This window comes from Trachypithecus francoisi, unplaced genomic scaffold (assembly GCF_009764315.1).
Source record: "Trachypithecus francoisi isolate TF-2019V2 unplaced genomic scaffold, Tfra_2.0 Lachesis_group15, whole genome shotgun sequence".
NCBI classification, from domain to species: Eukaryota; Metazoa; Chordata; class Mammalia; order Primates; family Cercopithecidae; genus Trachypithecus; species Trachypithecus francoisi.
This window is the reverse complement of record NW_022681460.1, coordinates 87,204,934-87,219,325: the sequence shown is the minus strand read 5'-3', so window position 1 is coordinate 87,219,325 and position 14,392 is coordinate 87,204,934. Positions and strand designations below refer to the sequence as shown.

The 14,392-nt window shown below is 35.3% G+C and overlaps 1 protein-coding gene across 1 annotated transcript in view; it reads right to left on the bottom strand.

The window, feature by feature from the left end:
- Positions 1 to 6,385: 6,385 nt before the first annotated feature.
- Positions 6,386 to 14,392, bottom strand: part of TMEM244 (transmembrane protein 244) — a 45,730-nt gene continuing 37,723 nt past the window's right edge. Inside the window, exon 7 of the mRNA XM_033235501.1 lies at positions 6,386 to 9,044. Within this exon, the coding sequence (XP_033091392.1) occupies positions 9,019 to 9,044 (26 nt within the window). The 3' untranslated portion in view covers positions 6,386 to 9,018. The remainder of the gene's footprint in view (positions 9,045 to 14,392) is intronic.

The window sequence follows — 14,392 nt, the reverse complement described above, 5'->3', positions numbered from 1 at the left end:
GTGAGTTTCTTAATCCTGAGTTCTAATTTGATTGCACTGTGGTCTGAGAGACAGTTTGTTGTGATTTCTGTTCTTTTACATTTGCTGAGGAATGTTTTACTACCAATTATGTGGTCAATTTTGGAATAAGTGCGATGTGGTGCTGAGAAGAATGTATGTTCTGTTGATTTGGGGTGTAGAATTCTGTAGATGTCTATTAGGTCTGCTTGGTGCAGAGCTGAATTCAAATTCTGGATATCCTTGTTAACCTTCTGTCTTGTTGATCTAACATTGACGGTGGGGTGTTAAAGTCTCCCATTATTATTGTGTGGGAGTCTAAGTCTCTTTGTAGGCCTCTAAGAACTTGCTTTATGCATCTGGGTGCATATATATTTAGGATAGTTAGCTCTTCTTGTTGAATTGATCCCTTTACCGTTATGTAATGGCCTTCTTTGTCTGTTTTGACCTGTGTTGGTTTAAAGTCTGTTTTATCAGAGACTAGGATTGCAACCCCTGCTTTTTTTTTTTTTTTTTCTCTCTCTAATTGCTTGGTATATCTTCCTCCATCCCTTTAGTTTGACCCTATGTGTGTCTGTGCACATGAGAATTGGTCTCCTGAATACAGCACACTGATGAGTCTCGACTCTTTATCCAATTTGCCAGTCTGTATCTTTTAATTGGGGTGTTTAGCCCATTTACATTTAAGGTTACTATTGTTATGTGTGAATTTGATCCTGTCATTATGATGTTAGCTGGTTATTTTGCCCATTAATTGATGCAGTTTCTTCATAGCATCAATGGTCTTTACAATTTGGCATGGTTTTGCAGTGGCTGGTACCAGTTTTCACTTTCCATTTTAGTGTTTCCTTCAGGACCTCTTGTAAGGCAGGCCTGGTGGTAACAAAATTTCTCAGCATTTTCTTGTCTGTAAAGGATGTTATTTCTCTTTCACTTATGAAGCTTACTTTGGTTGGATATGAAATTCTGGGTTGAAAATTCTTTTCTTTAAGAATGTTGAATATTGGCCCGCACTCTCTTCTGGTTTGTAGGGTTTCTGCCGAGAGATCTGCTGTTAGTCTGATGGGTTTCCTTTGTGAGTAACCTGACCTTTCTGGCTGCCCTTAACATTTTTCCTTCATTTCAATCTTGGTGAATCTGACAATTATGTGTCTTGGGGTTGCTCTTCTCAAGGAGTATCTTTGTGGTGTTCTCTGTATTTCCTGAATTTGCATGTTGGCCTGCCTTGCTAGGTTGGGGAAGTTTTCCTGGATAATATCCTGAAGATTGTTTTCTAACTTGGTTCCATTCTCCCCATCACTGTCAGGGACACCCATCAAATGTAGATTAGGTCTTTTCACATCGTCCCATATTTCTTGGAGGCTTTGTTCATTTCTTTCTACCCCTCTTTCCCTAATCTTTTCTTCTCACTTTAGACATAAACCACATCTTGAGCCACCATTTTAAGCTGCACCTGAAGCCAGCAGACTTACTTTTCAAGCACAGAAGCCAATAAATGCCTTTATTCTCAAAATCAGTTTCTACCATTTTCAACCAAAGGGTATAACTAATACAATAAAATAGACAGTGCTGTATATATCTGATATATCTCATTAATAGTAAGGAAGCAGGCAAAAAATCATTTACTGAGTTTTTGTGAGAATATAAATGTAGTACAGTGTAGCCATTCATTTCTTCATTCAATGCACACTTACTAAGCATCTACAGTGCCACTGGTTGACAGGTTTTCATGCAGAAAAATATATGTGAACTACCATTAATATTTTTATTAATGTAAAATAAATTTGCTGTTAGTGTTTTAAGATTTTTGGAGCTTTCTACAAATGATAATTTATTCATTCATTCACTCAATTCAACAAAAATATTTTGAGCACTTACCATGTGCTAGTCCAATATTTCTCAGAGATGCTTCCCCTTGTGATTAGCAGAACTCATTTGTAGAAAAGCATGTTAATGACTATGAAAATTAACTCACATTACCAAATTACAAAACAAGAACTTTGTACCGTTAACCCAATCTTGTTTACTATATTAATAGAACTAAGAAAAGAGAAATGAATATATCAAGTTTTTATATATTTATCAAATTAGATTTAGTTTGGATTTTGTTAAGTGGTAAGAAAAATAGCCAATTCTTTAAACATCATTATATTCCTTTATTATACAAATATACCCTGTAAAAATTGAAGTATATTTAAGCCTGACTTCATAAGATCAAGTATATTGGTCAACAGAGCATTTGCCCTCACAGCACAAAAGAATTATGCAATATTGACTGAGCTTCAGAAAATGAATCTCACCCATGTTTACTTTATATAGTATGATATATAACCCATCTTATTTGTACTGCAACATTTTGAAGCTACATTTGGAACTGAAATTTCTAAAGATGAGATTCTTCAGTGAGTTTATAAGTTTAGTTAGCTCTTCAAATTATAATAGATACCCACAAATTGTTTTTTGTTACAATAGCTTGATCAGTCATTAACTTTAGGTTCACAAGCAGCATTAGAAATGTTCTTTAAGGGCCGGGTGCGGTGGCTCAAGCCTGTAATCCCAGCACTTTGGGAGGCCAAGATGGGCGGATCACGAGGTCAGGAGATGGAGACCATCCTGGCTAACACGGTGAAACCCCGTCTCTACTAAAAAATACAAAAAACTAGCCAGGCGAGGTGGCGGGCGCCTGTAGTCCCAGCTACTGGGGAGGCTTAGGCATGAGAATGGCGTAAACCCGGAAGGCGGAGTTTGTAGTGAGCTGAGATCTGGCCACTGCACTCAAGCCTGGGCCACAGAGCGAGACTCCGTCTCAACAAAAAAAAAAAGAAAAGAAAAGAAATGTTCTTTAAAATAGGCTGCTTGAATCCAGGACTTTGGGAGGCTGAGGCGGGATGATCACTTGAGCCCAGGAGTTTGAGACCAGCCTAGGCAACATAATGAGACTCTATCTTTACAAAATATGTTTAAAAATTAGCCAGGAATAGTGGAATGCCTGTAGTCCCAGCTACTAGGCAGGCTAAGGTGGGAAAATCGCTTGAGCCCAGGAGATTGAGGCTGCAGTGAGCCATAATTGCACCACTGCACTACAGCCTGAGTGACAGAGCAAGACCCTGTCAAAAAATAAAGTAAAATAAAGTGAAAAACAGGCTGCCTGATTCTTCGATTTGTATGTTCCACTGCCATAAATGGATATTTCCAGTTGAAAATCCTACTGTCAGCTCAAAAGCAGCATGCCCAGTGCTCAATCTTTCTCTGTTCCATTCCCAGCCATTCTCACCTTGCACCCCAGGTCATCGGTATCATGAATTTGATGCACATCACTATATCAGTCCTGCCATACATCTGTGCACCCATATATAATATATAGTAACATTTGTGTGCATGTTGAAAATATCCACAAAGAGATAAACATGTGTTTTGATTTTTTCACCAACATATTTTTGAGATATATCATGTTCACTTACAACTTCTTATTAATTTCTTTTAAGGGATATGTAGTATTTCACCTATTAATAAATTTTTAAAATCTACATCATATCAATGGACAATTATTTCGCTCTAATTTATCTCTATTAGAAACAATGCTGTAATGTATATTTTTGTACAAGTGTCCTTGTGCATATGTTTCTCTGGGGTATTCACCTATAAGTTGACTTGCTGGTTATGGGATATCACAGAGGCACAGTTACTAGATACTGCTTTCCAAAGACAGGCCAATTTATCAGTGTTTGAACATTCTCTTTTCTTCACATTCTTGACATTTATTAGTTTCATCTGCATTTTCAACTTGAAATTCCTTAATCTCAAGCTACCTTTGACAAGTCCCCAAAATGTCTGCAATATAACTTGATGTGCCACTAGATGCCTCAGTAGTGTTTGGCTAATTTCTACTAAAATTCTCTGCTACAAGACACCTTCATGACACACAGTCAATTTTAATGAAGTAAAGATTCTAATTCCATATACTGCTAAACTTCCTCTCAGAATCCCATCACCAAATTTTGGCAAATACTTTCAGTCCAATATCATAAATCTAGTCACTACAGAACTTTAATTAGGCATGTCCTACCTTTTGTGTAAGCCCCCAAACATCATTCTCCATGGAGTACGATTAACAGAATAATGAAGAGGAATGAGTATTGGCCAGGATGTGGGAACACAATCACTTTTACATATTTGTGATGGGAGTACAAATTGATTGCTCTATGAGCTTTGGTGTACCATCGACCACATCTAGTAAAACAAAAAATACACGTTGATTGTATTGAGTTTTTATTTCAGCTAAATTCATTTGGTAAAAAGTAGTATTTCATAATTATGGAAAATTAACTTTTCTTCACAGTCATATTGGCATTTTGTATTTCTTATTTTAATATCATTTCTAGTTTGTATCCTTTGTTTCTTTTTCTGTTAGGCTGTTTGTATTTCCTTATTCATGTGTAACAGTACTTTCCATATTCAGGATACTATTATTTTATATAAGTTTTTGTGTATTTATATAAATTGCAAGTAACTTCACGCTATATTGCTTGTCTTTGAACTTTGGTTATGATGTCTTTGTTCTTTTTGGTCTGAAACTTTCTTCTTCTTCTAAAATATTGCTTAATCTTTTAAAAACTTTATGTTCCTAATCCACTCGTAATTTTATTTTATTTTTGAGATGGAGTCTTCCTCTGTCTCCAGGCTACAGTGCAGTGGCCCAATCTTGGCTCACTGCAACCTCCACCTCCTGGATTCAAGCGATTCCCCTGCCTCAGCCTCCCGAGTAGCCGGGACTACAGGTGTAGGCCACCACGCCCGGCTAATTGTTTGTATTTTTAGTAGAGACGGAATTTCACCATGTTGGCCAGGATGGTCTTGATCTCCTGATCTCATGATCTGCCCGCTTCAGCCTCCCAAAGTGCTGGGATTACAGGTGTGAGCCACCTTGCCTGGCCACTTCTAATTTTTTATGATATAAAGAACCCTAATTTATATTTTCCATATGGAAAGTCATTTATTGAATGATATACATTTTCTCTACCAATTTTTAATGTTACTGCTGTCTTTACACTAAGTTCCAGAACCTGCTTGGGTTTGTGCATACTTGATTCTGTTCCATTGATCTATTTATCTGTTCCAAAACCAAGACCACAATCTTTTAATTACTATAGCTTAATACTAAATCTTGACATCACATATAGCAAATCCTTCCCCTGAACTCCTTTGAAAATTACCTGGACTATTCTTGGACTTCTACTCAAATATCAATTTTAGAATTAGTTTGGTAGATTTTTTTCATTGAAAAAATATTGATTTAAGAAATTAATTCAGAGAGATTTGACTTCACAACATTACATCTCCTAGTCTATGGACATCTGCAATTATTCAGTGACTTTTTAACATATTTCAACATAGTTTAACAAGTTTTCCACATATAATTGCTTAGTTTTATCATGGTAATTTAAGATTTCGTTGCTAATTTAAGTAAGATCTTTATTTGTTTGGGATATTTTCTAATTATTTATTAAAAGGGGACACTATTAAATTTTGTACGTTTATCTTACTTCCTACAACTTTTCTATATTCTTTCATTGATTTTAATTAAATAGTTATTTATTTTTATTTTATATGTCATGTCATCATATACTCTTTCACTAATAGCCTATTAACCCTTTATTTGTTATTTTATCTCTTATTCAATTGGTTAAGAATTTCAATAGAATATTGAATCATGGGCAAGGGATGTTAACTTTACTTGTTTTGTTATTGACACTATTATTTACAAATCAGTGTCTGACCATTAAATATATAGTTTACATTAGGATTCTATACCAGATAGATTTTGTTTTGTGTTTATAATGAAATTTTTTTTAAAAGAAATGAATCTTGAGGAATCTGTTATTTTCTTATTTTTATAATGATCACAGTTTTCTCCTTTAATCTGATATATGTTGACTTACACTGATAGATTGTCAAATGTTAAACTATTTTTATATCCTTAGGATAAAGTTTATGATAATGAGTTAATATTTTTAGAAGTACACAGTTTGGATTCATTTGGAAATATTTCATTTTTTATATTTTTAAATATATCATTGTAAGTTAGATTGGTCTATTATTTTATTCTCACTTACATTTGTCAAGTTTTGGTATCAATGTCAGGCCAGACTTGAAAACTAATTAGACAGCTTTTTCTCTTTTTCTATTATGATAGAGATTACATGGTCCTTAATCATGTCATACAATTTACAATCTGAACCAGATGTGCTTTAGGGAAAAGATATTTTATTTTTACTACCAAATTAAGTTCCCCTAATAATTATTAATTACTTAATCTTTCTGTATCTTCTATTATTTAAAAGGTGTCTATTTTATCAAAATCTCAATTTTTAATTATATGACTCTAAAATCCTCTACTTCATCTGAATTCTATCTAGTATTTTATTCCAAACATTGTTTATTTACATTTTCTCTTTTTCTTGGTCAGCAGTAGCACTTTCCACACAAGGTAGGGGCTTGACAGGTCTGGAAAGATCAATTTATTTTGATGTCACTTTGCTTTCTTATTAAGAGATTTTGGTTTATTCACTATAAATTTACACTAAGTCTATTTGCTTGCTTTAAGGAAATGATTATAAACACCATCCTTTCTGTTTTATTAACCACATTCAGTGTCAGCAAGGCCAAATTCTCACCTGATCATGGAGAGGTTGGGACGCAGAGGGTCAGGAGGAAGCAGAGTCAGTCCCCAGACATTTTTGGACAACATATTTGCCTCAAGTTGACCAGCATTCTGAATAGCACCTTTTCCTCCATTGGATACCTTTTTATATCTGGTTGTTTTTAAAGATTTTTATCTTCATCATCATTCTTCTTCAATTTCTGTATGTCTTGATCAGGTTTGGGTTCTTACATTTATCTGACTTGACATTTGGTACGCCCTTTCACCTGGAAACACATATGTCTCTGCAGTTTCAGAAACCCTTCAGCTATAACAGCCACATATTTTCTCTTCTTTATTTTTACTGGCATATACTTGTAGGTGTTGATTAAATGGGTGTTGAAGCTTCTCAATCTAGCTTCCATGTTTCAGCTTATCCATATTTTCCATCTCTTTTTCTGTAGTGAATTCTGAGTTTCTCAATTCTTTTTTCATGTCATTAATCTTTTTCTTCAGCCGTATTTAGACGACTAATTATCTTGTCTACTTAGCTTTTTATAGCAATGACTATATTTTTCATTTCCATGATTTCTAAATCTGTTACTTTTGTATGATTACCAACTGTTCTCGCTGAAGAAATGATGTTTCCTATTTTTCTGTTTGAGGGAAAATATGAAATATGTATATATTTGTTTTAAAATTGCTGCCTTCTTTTTCTCTCTGTGGTGGAAATTCTTCCGTATCTTGAATATGCTATCTTCCATAGAGGTATATTTGCTCAATTGATTTGCCATTTTTGCAAGAACTATATTGTGTAAAAACACTTTTGTGCATGTTGTGCTCTGATTTGTGGGTTTGTGTTTTCCTTGGACCATATCTCTGTGTTACATAGGTCAGACCAAGTCTTTCGTTAGAGCTTTTTGGGATGGCTCTTCTTTGTTGAGAGGGATGGGGGTGGTATCGGATCAGAGAGAGGCAAGGCGACAGCCCTTAGGGACTCCTTTCCCAGGAGGCCACGTCTGAGATCTCAGTATTTCCTGTAGACTCTTATTTCCTTCCAAAGTATGTGGCTCCTTGAAAATGGAAAGCCCTTTATTCACTTTAGGTCCTTGGGGAATTGTCAGATAACACCAAGGGCTGGGATCTGGGGTGATGGGAATGGGAGGAGGTAGATCATCCCCTCCACAGGACTGAGGCAGGGAGGTAGGTCAAGGCCATTCAGAGACTCTCTGCCTCCAGCGGCACCTAGGAAGACCCCACATTCTAGATAAAGTGATGTTGCTGAGATGAGATGCAATTGGATATATATGAAATCTTCCTGTGACCTTTGCCTGAGACCTTTGGTCTGAGGGGAGTTTGCTTAAAGCTCTACTCCTGGCAAAAATATTTTCTTTCGTGAGTGATAGCTTCCAGGTGACTGAGATCTGCTGCTAGCTTTAGCACAAAGCTTCCTGGCCTTTGGTAAGACCAAAAGCAGGCATCATACTACCTTCCAAGGAATAATCTTCCCTGAACACTTGGCACACAAGGGTGGAGGAAAAGGAGGTGAGAGCAGTAGCCAAAGGATTAGAACAATTCCGTAGTGAAAGGATATTAACAGTAGGGGCAGAAAACTCACCATGGTTCTTGGTGCCAGTCTATAAACAAATACTTGTGTCTCAATTACTCAGTTGTTTAACGGCATGTTACACTTACTCAGTGCTTACCATATTGTACCATAGCATGGTTACCAAAAAACTTCTAAGTTCTTCAGAGGGCACCAAATAGTAATTTTTCTGCCTAATGCCAACCTCTCATTTTATCTGCATCCTAGTCATTTTGTGACAGTAGTTTCCTAGAAAGAGATGCTGATGATTCATAACTAGGTACCACTGATACACTCATTAGAAGACTTGCTGACTACTTTAAATTTGATAGAAAATTAACTGCAAGTCTCACTGGATAACTCCTATATACATCTTAATTTACTATATTTTTTTTCAGGGTTGAATAAAAGAATGAAAACCTGTAATCTTCAGAGAATAAAAGTGCAGCAAATGAAGAAAAGATTATAAAACATCTTGTGGGGAAGGACAAGGGGTAGCTATTATAGGATTAAATATATTTGACATTATCTTCTGGAAATGACCATTTAAAACCTAATTCATTCTCAGCATTACTGAAAATCTTAAGTTATTTTCATGTTCTCAAACCATTCAAGATAAAGAATGGTGCTCGATGGTGAAAGGCATTGTGACCATAAAAATAGTCATATAACATAGTAGGCATCACTACATCCAATTCCCATTTATTCTTTTTCCTTGATGCCATTAACCCAACTGGATGCAGATGGTTTGGAACACATTGCCATTTAATACTCCACTTAGACTGTACACATAGTATTAGTTCCAGGAGACAACCGGGAGGCCTATAAAGGAAAGGGAAAGAGGAGATGGATTGTAAGATTACATATTTCTGAGATTGTTTCTTGTTTGTTTTTAAAGCATGGCCAGCACATTTTCACATTTATGACCCACTGATACTAAACACTCATGAAAGAGGAAAAAAAAAAAAAACAACTTTCGGTCCTAGCTCCAAAGTAGAAGTTAATTTTTTTAAAAAAATGTTACTTATTTTTTTGAGACAGGGTTTTGCTCTGTTAGCCAGGCTGGAGTGCAGTGGCTTGATCTTGGCTCACTGCAACCTCCACCTCCCAGGTTCAAGCAATTCTCCTGCCTCAGCCTCCCAAGTAGCTGGGATTGCAGGTGTGTGCTACCATGTCTGGCTAATTTTTGTATTTTTAATAGAGATAGGGTTTCACCATGTTGGCCAGGATGGTCTCAAACTCCTGATCTCAAATGATCTGCCGACTTCAGCCTCCCAAAGTGTTGTGATTACAGGCATGAGCCACCACGCCCAGCCACAATTTTTTTTTTAATATGAAAGGAAATAAAGGCACCAACACATTGTACATTACTGCACAATGTACACACAGTCTTTACGCACGATGTCTCTGAGATTTGTGTACTTTTTCTTTTGGAATGTCTTGAGTTCTGGAAAGTTGGAATGCTGTTCATTCCTAATCCCACTTGGGTTTTTGCCCATTTGATTGTCCTCTGATGAATGTTATCCATGGTAGACAATGACTTTTTACAAGCCACTTTGAGATAGCTCAGGTGCTTCTGTGTCCGTGCTACCCCATGCTATGGAATGGACTCTGCCTCCACACCAAGGTAGGGTCCAGTCTGTACATCTCCATCTGGATTTTTTTCTGTCACTGTGCAACTGATGGATTTTTTTTCCCCTCTTCCTTTTCCACTGCAATCACAAACAGTAAGTAGGTGCCCAGAGAAGAGGGAGATCAGATCTAGTTTTGACCATGGAAGGAAGCACATTGATTACCACTGAAGCTTCTTCTCCAGGGTGGATCTTTCTGCCCTTAAAAACTCAGCCTCGAGCTCAGCCTGATTGGGAATTCTAACATCTGCAGATGCTACTATCTTTTCCTTGTAAAATGACAAGGAGATCCTCTAGATCTGCACTGGCAAATGCAGTTGCCACTGGTTTAAATTTGAATTAAATAAAAAATTCAGTTCCTCGATCACAGTAGCCACATTTCAAGAGCTCCATAGCCACATGTAGCTAGTGGCTACTGCGTAACACAGCATATATACAGAACATTTTTATCATTGCAGAAAGTGCTGTTGGATAGAACTGTTCTACAACATACATAGAATATTTCCATTTCAGCAGCAAAATTTGGCGCTGAGAAGAGACTTGGTATCTTTGGATACAGTGATTATCTTAGAATGGTCCTTTGGGATGGGGCAAAGTGATACCTTGAAGGAACAAGATTGGAGAACAAAGGATAGTTGTTAGCTAAGAATTTTGCTTTGATTGCCTGTACAAGTTAGCTGTGGTCTGAATCTGATTGGCTTGAAACATACAGGTGTTTTTAGAGGCTGTGTAGAGAGAAGGCAAGAAAGGGAAAAGAGATCTGGCAATTAGCAGTAGCTAGGGGAGAGAGCCAGGATGTCTAATGAAGGGATAAAGCAGTGTGCTTTGTCAAGTGCAATGCAATCCCTCCTCCAGCTCCCCCAAAAAACCTTGTGTAAAATATGCTTTACTTACTAATGAGTTGAAAATTTAAAATGTAGTTTTTGCTGAGTCTGCTCTCAACAGGAGTATTGGGAATATACAATGTGTCCAATTACATTGGGTTTAAACATTTTACTCCCTTGCTACTTGGTATCTTCTTTCTCCAAGGCAATCTGTGCACGTCTTTTCTTTAGGACATTAAAGAATTTTGATTGGCAGAATCAGCTCAAGGATCAGTCCCTTCCCAGGTGTGCCAGTGTTTGACACTTCCTGGAGTCTTCCAGTTTGCAACTAATTTGATGGATTGTAGCTGACTGCTTTGAAGCAAGGAAAAATTAATTTGTTTTTTCTCTTATTTAACAAATGTGTATTGCACACTTGATAGGTAACAGACAGTGTTTTAGAAGCTGGTTATGTAGCAATGAACAAAATCATATTCCTGCCCTCAAATAGCTTATATCTATTCTCCTTTTATGCCCTATCATCTACCCAAAAACAGCTAGTTACAGATATGACAATTACTAGATACACTGCTTTACCTGTTACACTTGACCATGCTAAACATGATGTAATTTGAAGATTACCATTCATTTGTAAGGTAAGGTAAAAAGATTCATCTGGATCACACAGTTAATAAGTTAATAAGAGATTAATAAGTTAATAAGAGATAGGGGTAGGGTTCCAACACAAACTTTCCCCTTTCTCTCTTCCTTTTTCCTTCTCTTGAGACATTATGTGCTTCGGTGAACCAAAAATGGGAGGTAGGAGAAAAATCAGATGTGTCCTTTGCTTTTATATTTCTCATAATGCCTAGCATGATATCCCAGAAACTAGCAAAATTGTCTGACGTGTAGGAGGCATTCAATAAATATTTGTTGGCTGGTTAAATAAATAGCTACATAAATGGATGGGTAACTGGCATCGCGTGCAGTGTAGGCATTCAATCCATATTTGTTGTTAAAGGTTACTCCAGAAGTAGGATAAAATTAAATTCTTCTGAATTAGATTTGGCTTACTAACCACCTTCATTTAGGTTTCAATTATACAAACCAGTTTTTTGCAACAACTGAGGAGTTGGTATTTTTTTCACAAAAATATAATTTTTAGATGCATATTAATAGTGTAAAATAATAATTCTTAATGTTGGAGTGATATAATAAAGTGGGTGTGCTCAAACTTCTGAGGGGAGAATAATACAACATTTCTGAAAACCAATTTGAAAATATTTTTCAATAATTAAAAAATTGTCACACTGTATGACCTAATAATTCTACTTCTAGTGATCCATTTAAAATAACTATCCAGGAATGCAAATGAAGACCTATCTAAGGTCTATCTACTTAATGTGAGGAAAAAAACCCAAAAAATTCAAGCATCAATATTAAGGATTAAATAAATTATAATATTTATATTATAGAAAAATGTACAGCCATTTGAAATATCTTTAATAGCCTGTTTAGAATATAACATAAAGTTTTAGAGAAGCAGAATTTAAAATTATAGTATAATCCAAACTATTCAAATAATGCACACATACATACACATATACATACACATACACAAATGTTGGCTGAGATTATCTTGACTCTGAATTGTAAGATTATGAGTTATCTTGGTTTTCTTCTTCACGCTTTTTGTATTTTTTTTAAACAATAAAGAATACAATACTGTGGTAATCTCTAAGAGTGTTAATGTACAAGAAATACACAGGCATAATAAAGAAATACAAACTCAGTTTTAGATAAAGAAATGTTATATCAACTTTTAAAATATTGGTTAGATAGTTTGATATTTTAAAAAGGTGTCATTTAAAATACTTAGTTGAAATAATATTTTTGGTTTGTTTAAATTATTGGGTATGTGGGAATGGTCGTGGTGAATATTTTTCACTAAGAAGAAGGTCAAGTGGTAATTAACTGTTTTTTAGGATGTATTTGAGCCTTATATCACTGAACCACCAAAAACATTTGTAGAATAAAAAAAAAATGTGAAAGAAACAGCTAAGTAAGAAATAATAAATGGAAAAGTTGTAATTTTATTGTCCCCTATTAAAAATGTGAAATATTCCCACATTTTTTCATATTTTATGAGAACTGTTTATACAGTTGAAATTTTCTGTAGAAGAATTACATTATGTTCATATGAACCATATTGTATTTTCTTCCTTTTTTGACAATTTTTACCAAAGCTATATCTATGGATGCTTTGCTATGCATTTACTTACCTAGCAATTCATGTTTCTAAAGTGTATAAAGCAACAACATTAGGAAGTGCTTTTGTTCTTCTATTAGATATTTGTCATAAACAAACTTCTCTATCTCATAATACATATGTTTGCAATTTTATAGGATAATCTCTACAGCTTTAGTGATACTAAACAGCTTTAGAATTTATCAGTTCAGCTATTAAGGTAAATTGGTTGAACAAAACCCATAAAATTTTAGATAGGATTCTGATCTTTATACTGCAAATGTGAAAATAGTTCTCATATATATTTGGGATTATTATCAGCAAAAGAAAATATACTGTTCATTCCTTTGGGACATAATTTTTTTAAGTAAAACGTTATTAAAGGAGTATGTAAATGGATTTAAATATAAAATAACACAATGGTATCATAACTTTAAAGCATGTTTGTGAAGTAGTTATGCATAACATACAAGTATTATCCTTCTTGAAAATATGAAAATATTAATCCTAAAACTATGCATCAAAATACTGGGTAGCATTCTACCAACTTATGCTTTTATATGGGACACTGGAAAAGTTAGTTAAATAAACATAACTCTTGGCCTTTGAAAAGGTTTTATTTATCATTTAAGGCAATAAAAACTAAAGTGGATATTTAGTTGATATGTTTGATATATAATATTTTTGTGCTAAAATATGCTTTCTAATTGAATTTTTAATTTTTTTGTGTCAGGAGATGTCATCAAATAGACAATGGTAATCATTTTAATGAGTAAAAGAGGAAAACCACAGATTATTCCTACCATCAGAAGAAATAAAATGAAGGAGTAGCACAATAGTAATTACCTGAGCAGATGGATTTCTAATCCTAGAAATAAACATGCTAATTAAACTACACTACAGAATGACAAGATATTAAGGTCTTCTGAGTCTGGAGAGATTGTTATTCTAATTTACCAGTAGAACTTAATTTTCATTATATTAAAAAGTACTTAATCAACCAAATCTTTTTTAATTAACCAATGTATTTAGGCAGTTTTAGTGTTTCTGTAAATTTCTTCCAAGGGTGTTAGTTTTACAGGGGCACACTTCCTCATCAGTGTATTCATGGTTTGTTTACTGTCTGTACTTTGCACAGAGCAGAAATGAGTTTTGTTTTCTCTCTAACAAGGCACTTTTTCCTGTGTGCTGTCAATGGGGGTTTTAATTGCAGAATCAAAGCTCACATTGCTGGCACTTTCATAGCCACCCTATGCTGCCTTCCTTAAAAGATAAAAAATCTGCCAGGCGCGGTGGCTTACGCCTGTAATCCCAACACTTTGGGAGCCCGACGCGGGTGGATCACGAGGTCAGGAGATCGAGAGCATCCTGGCTAATACGGTGAAACCCTGTCTGTACTAAAAAAAAAAAAAAAAGTTAGCCAGGCGTGGTGGCGGGTGCCTGTAGTCCCAGCTACTCAGTAGGCTGAGGCCGGAGAATGGCGTGAAC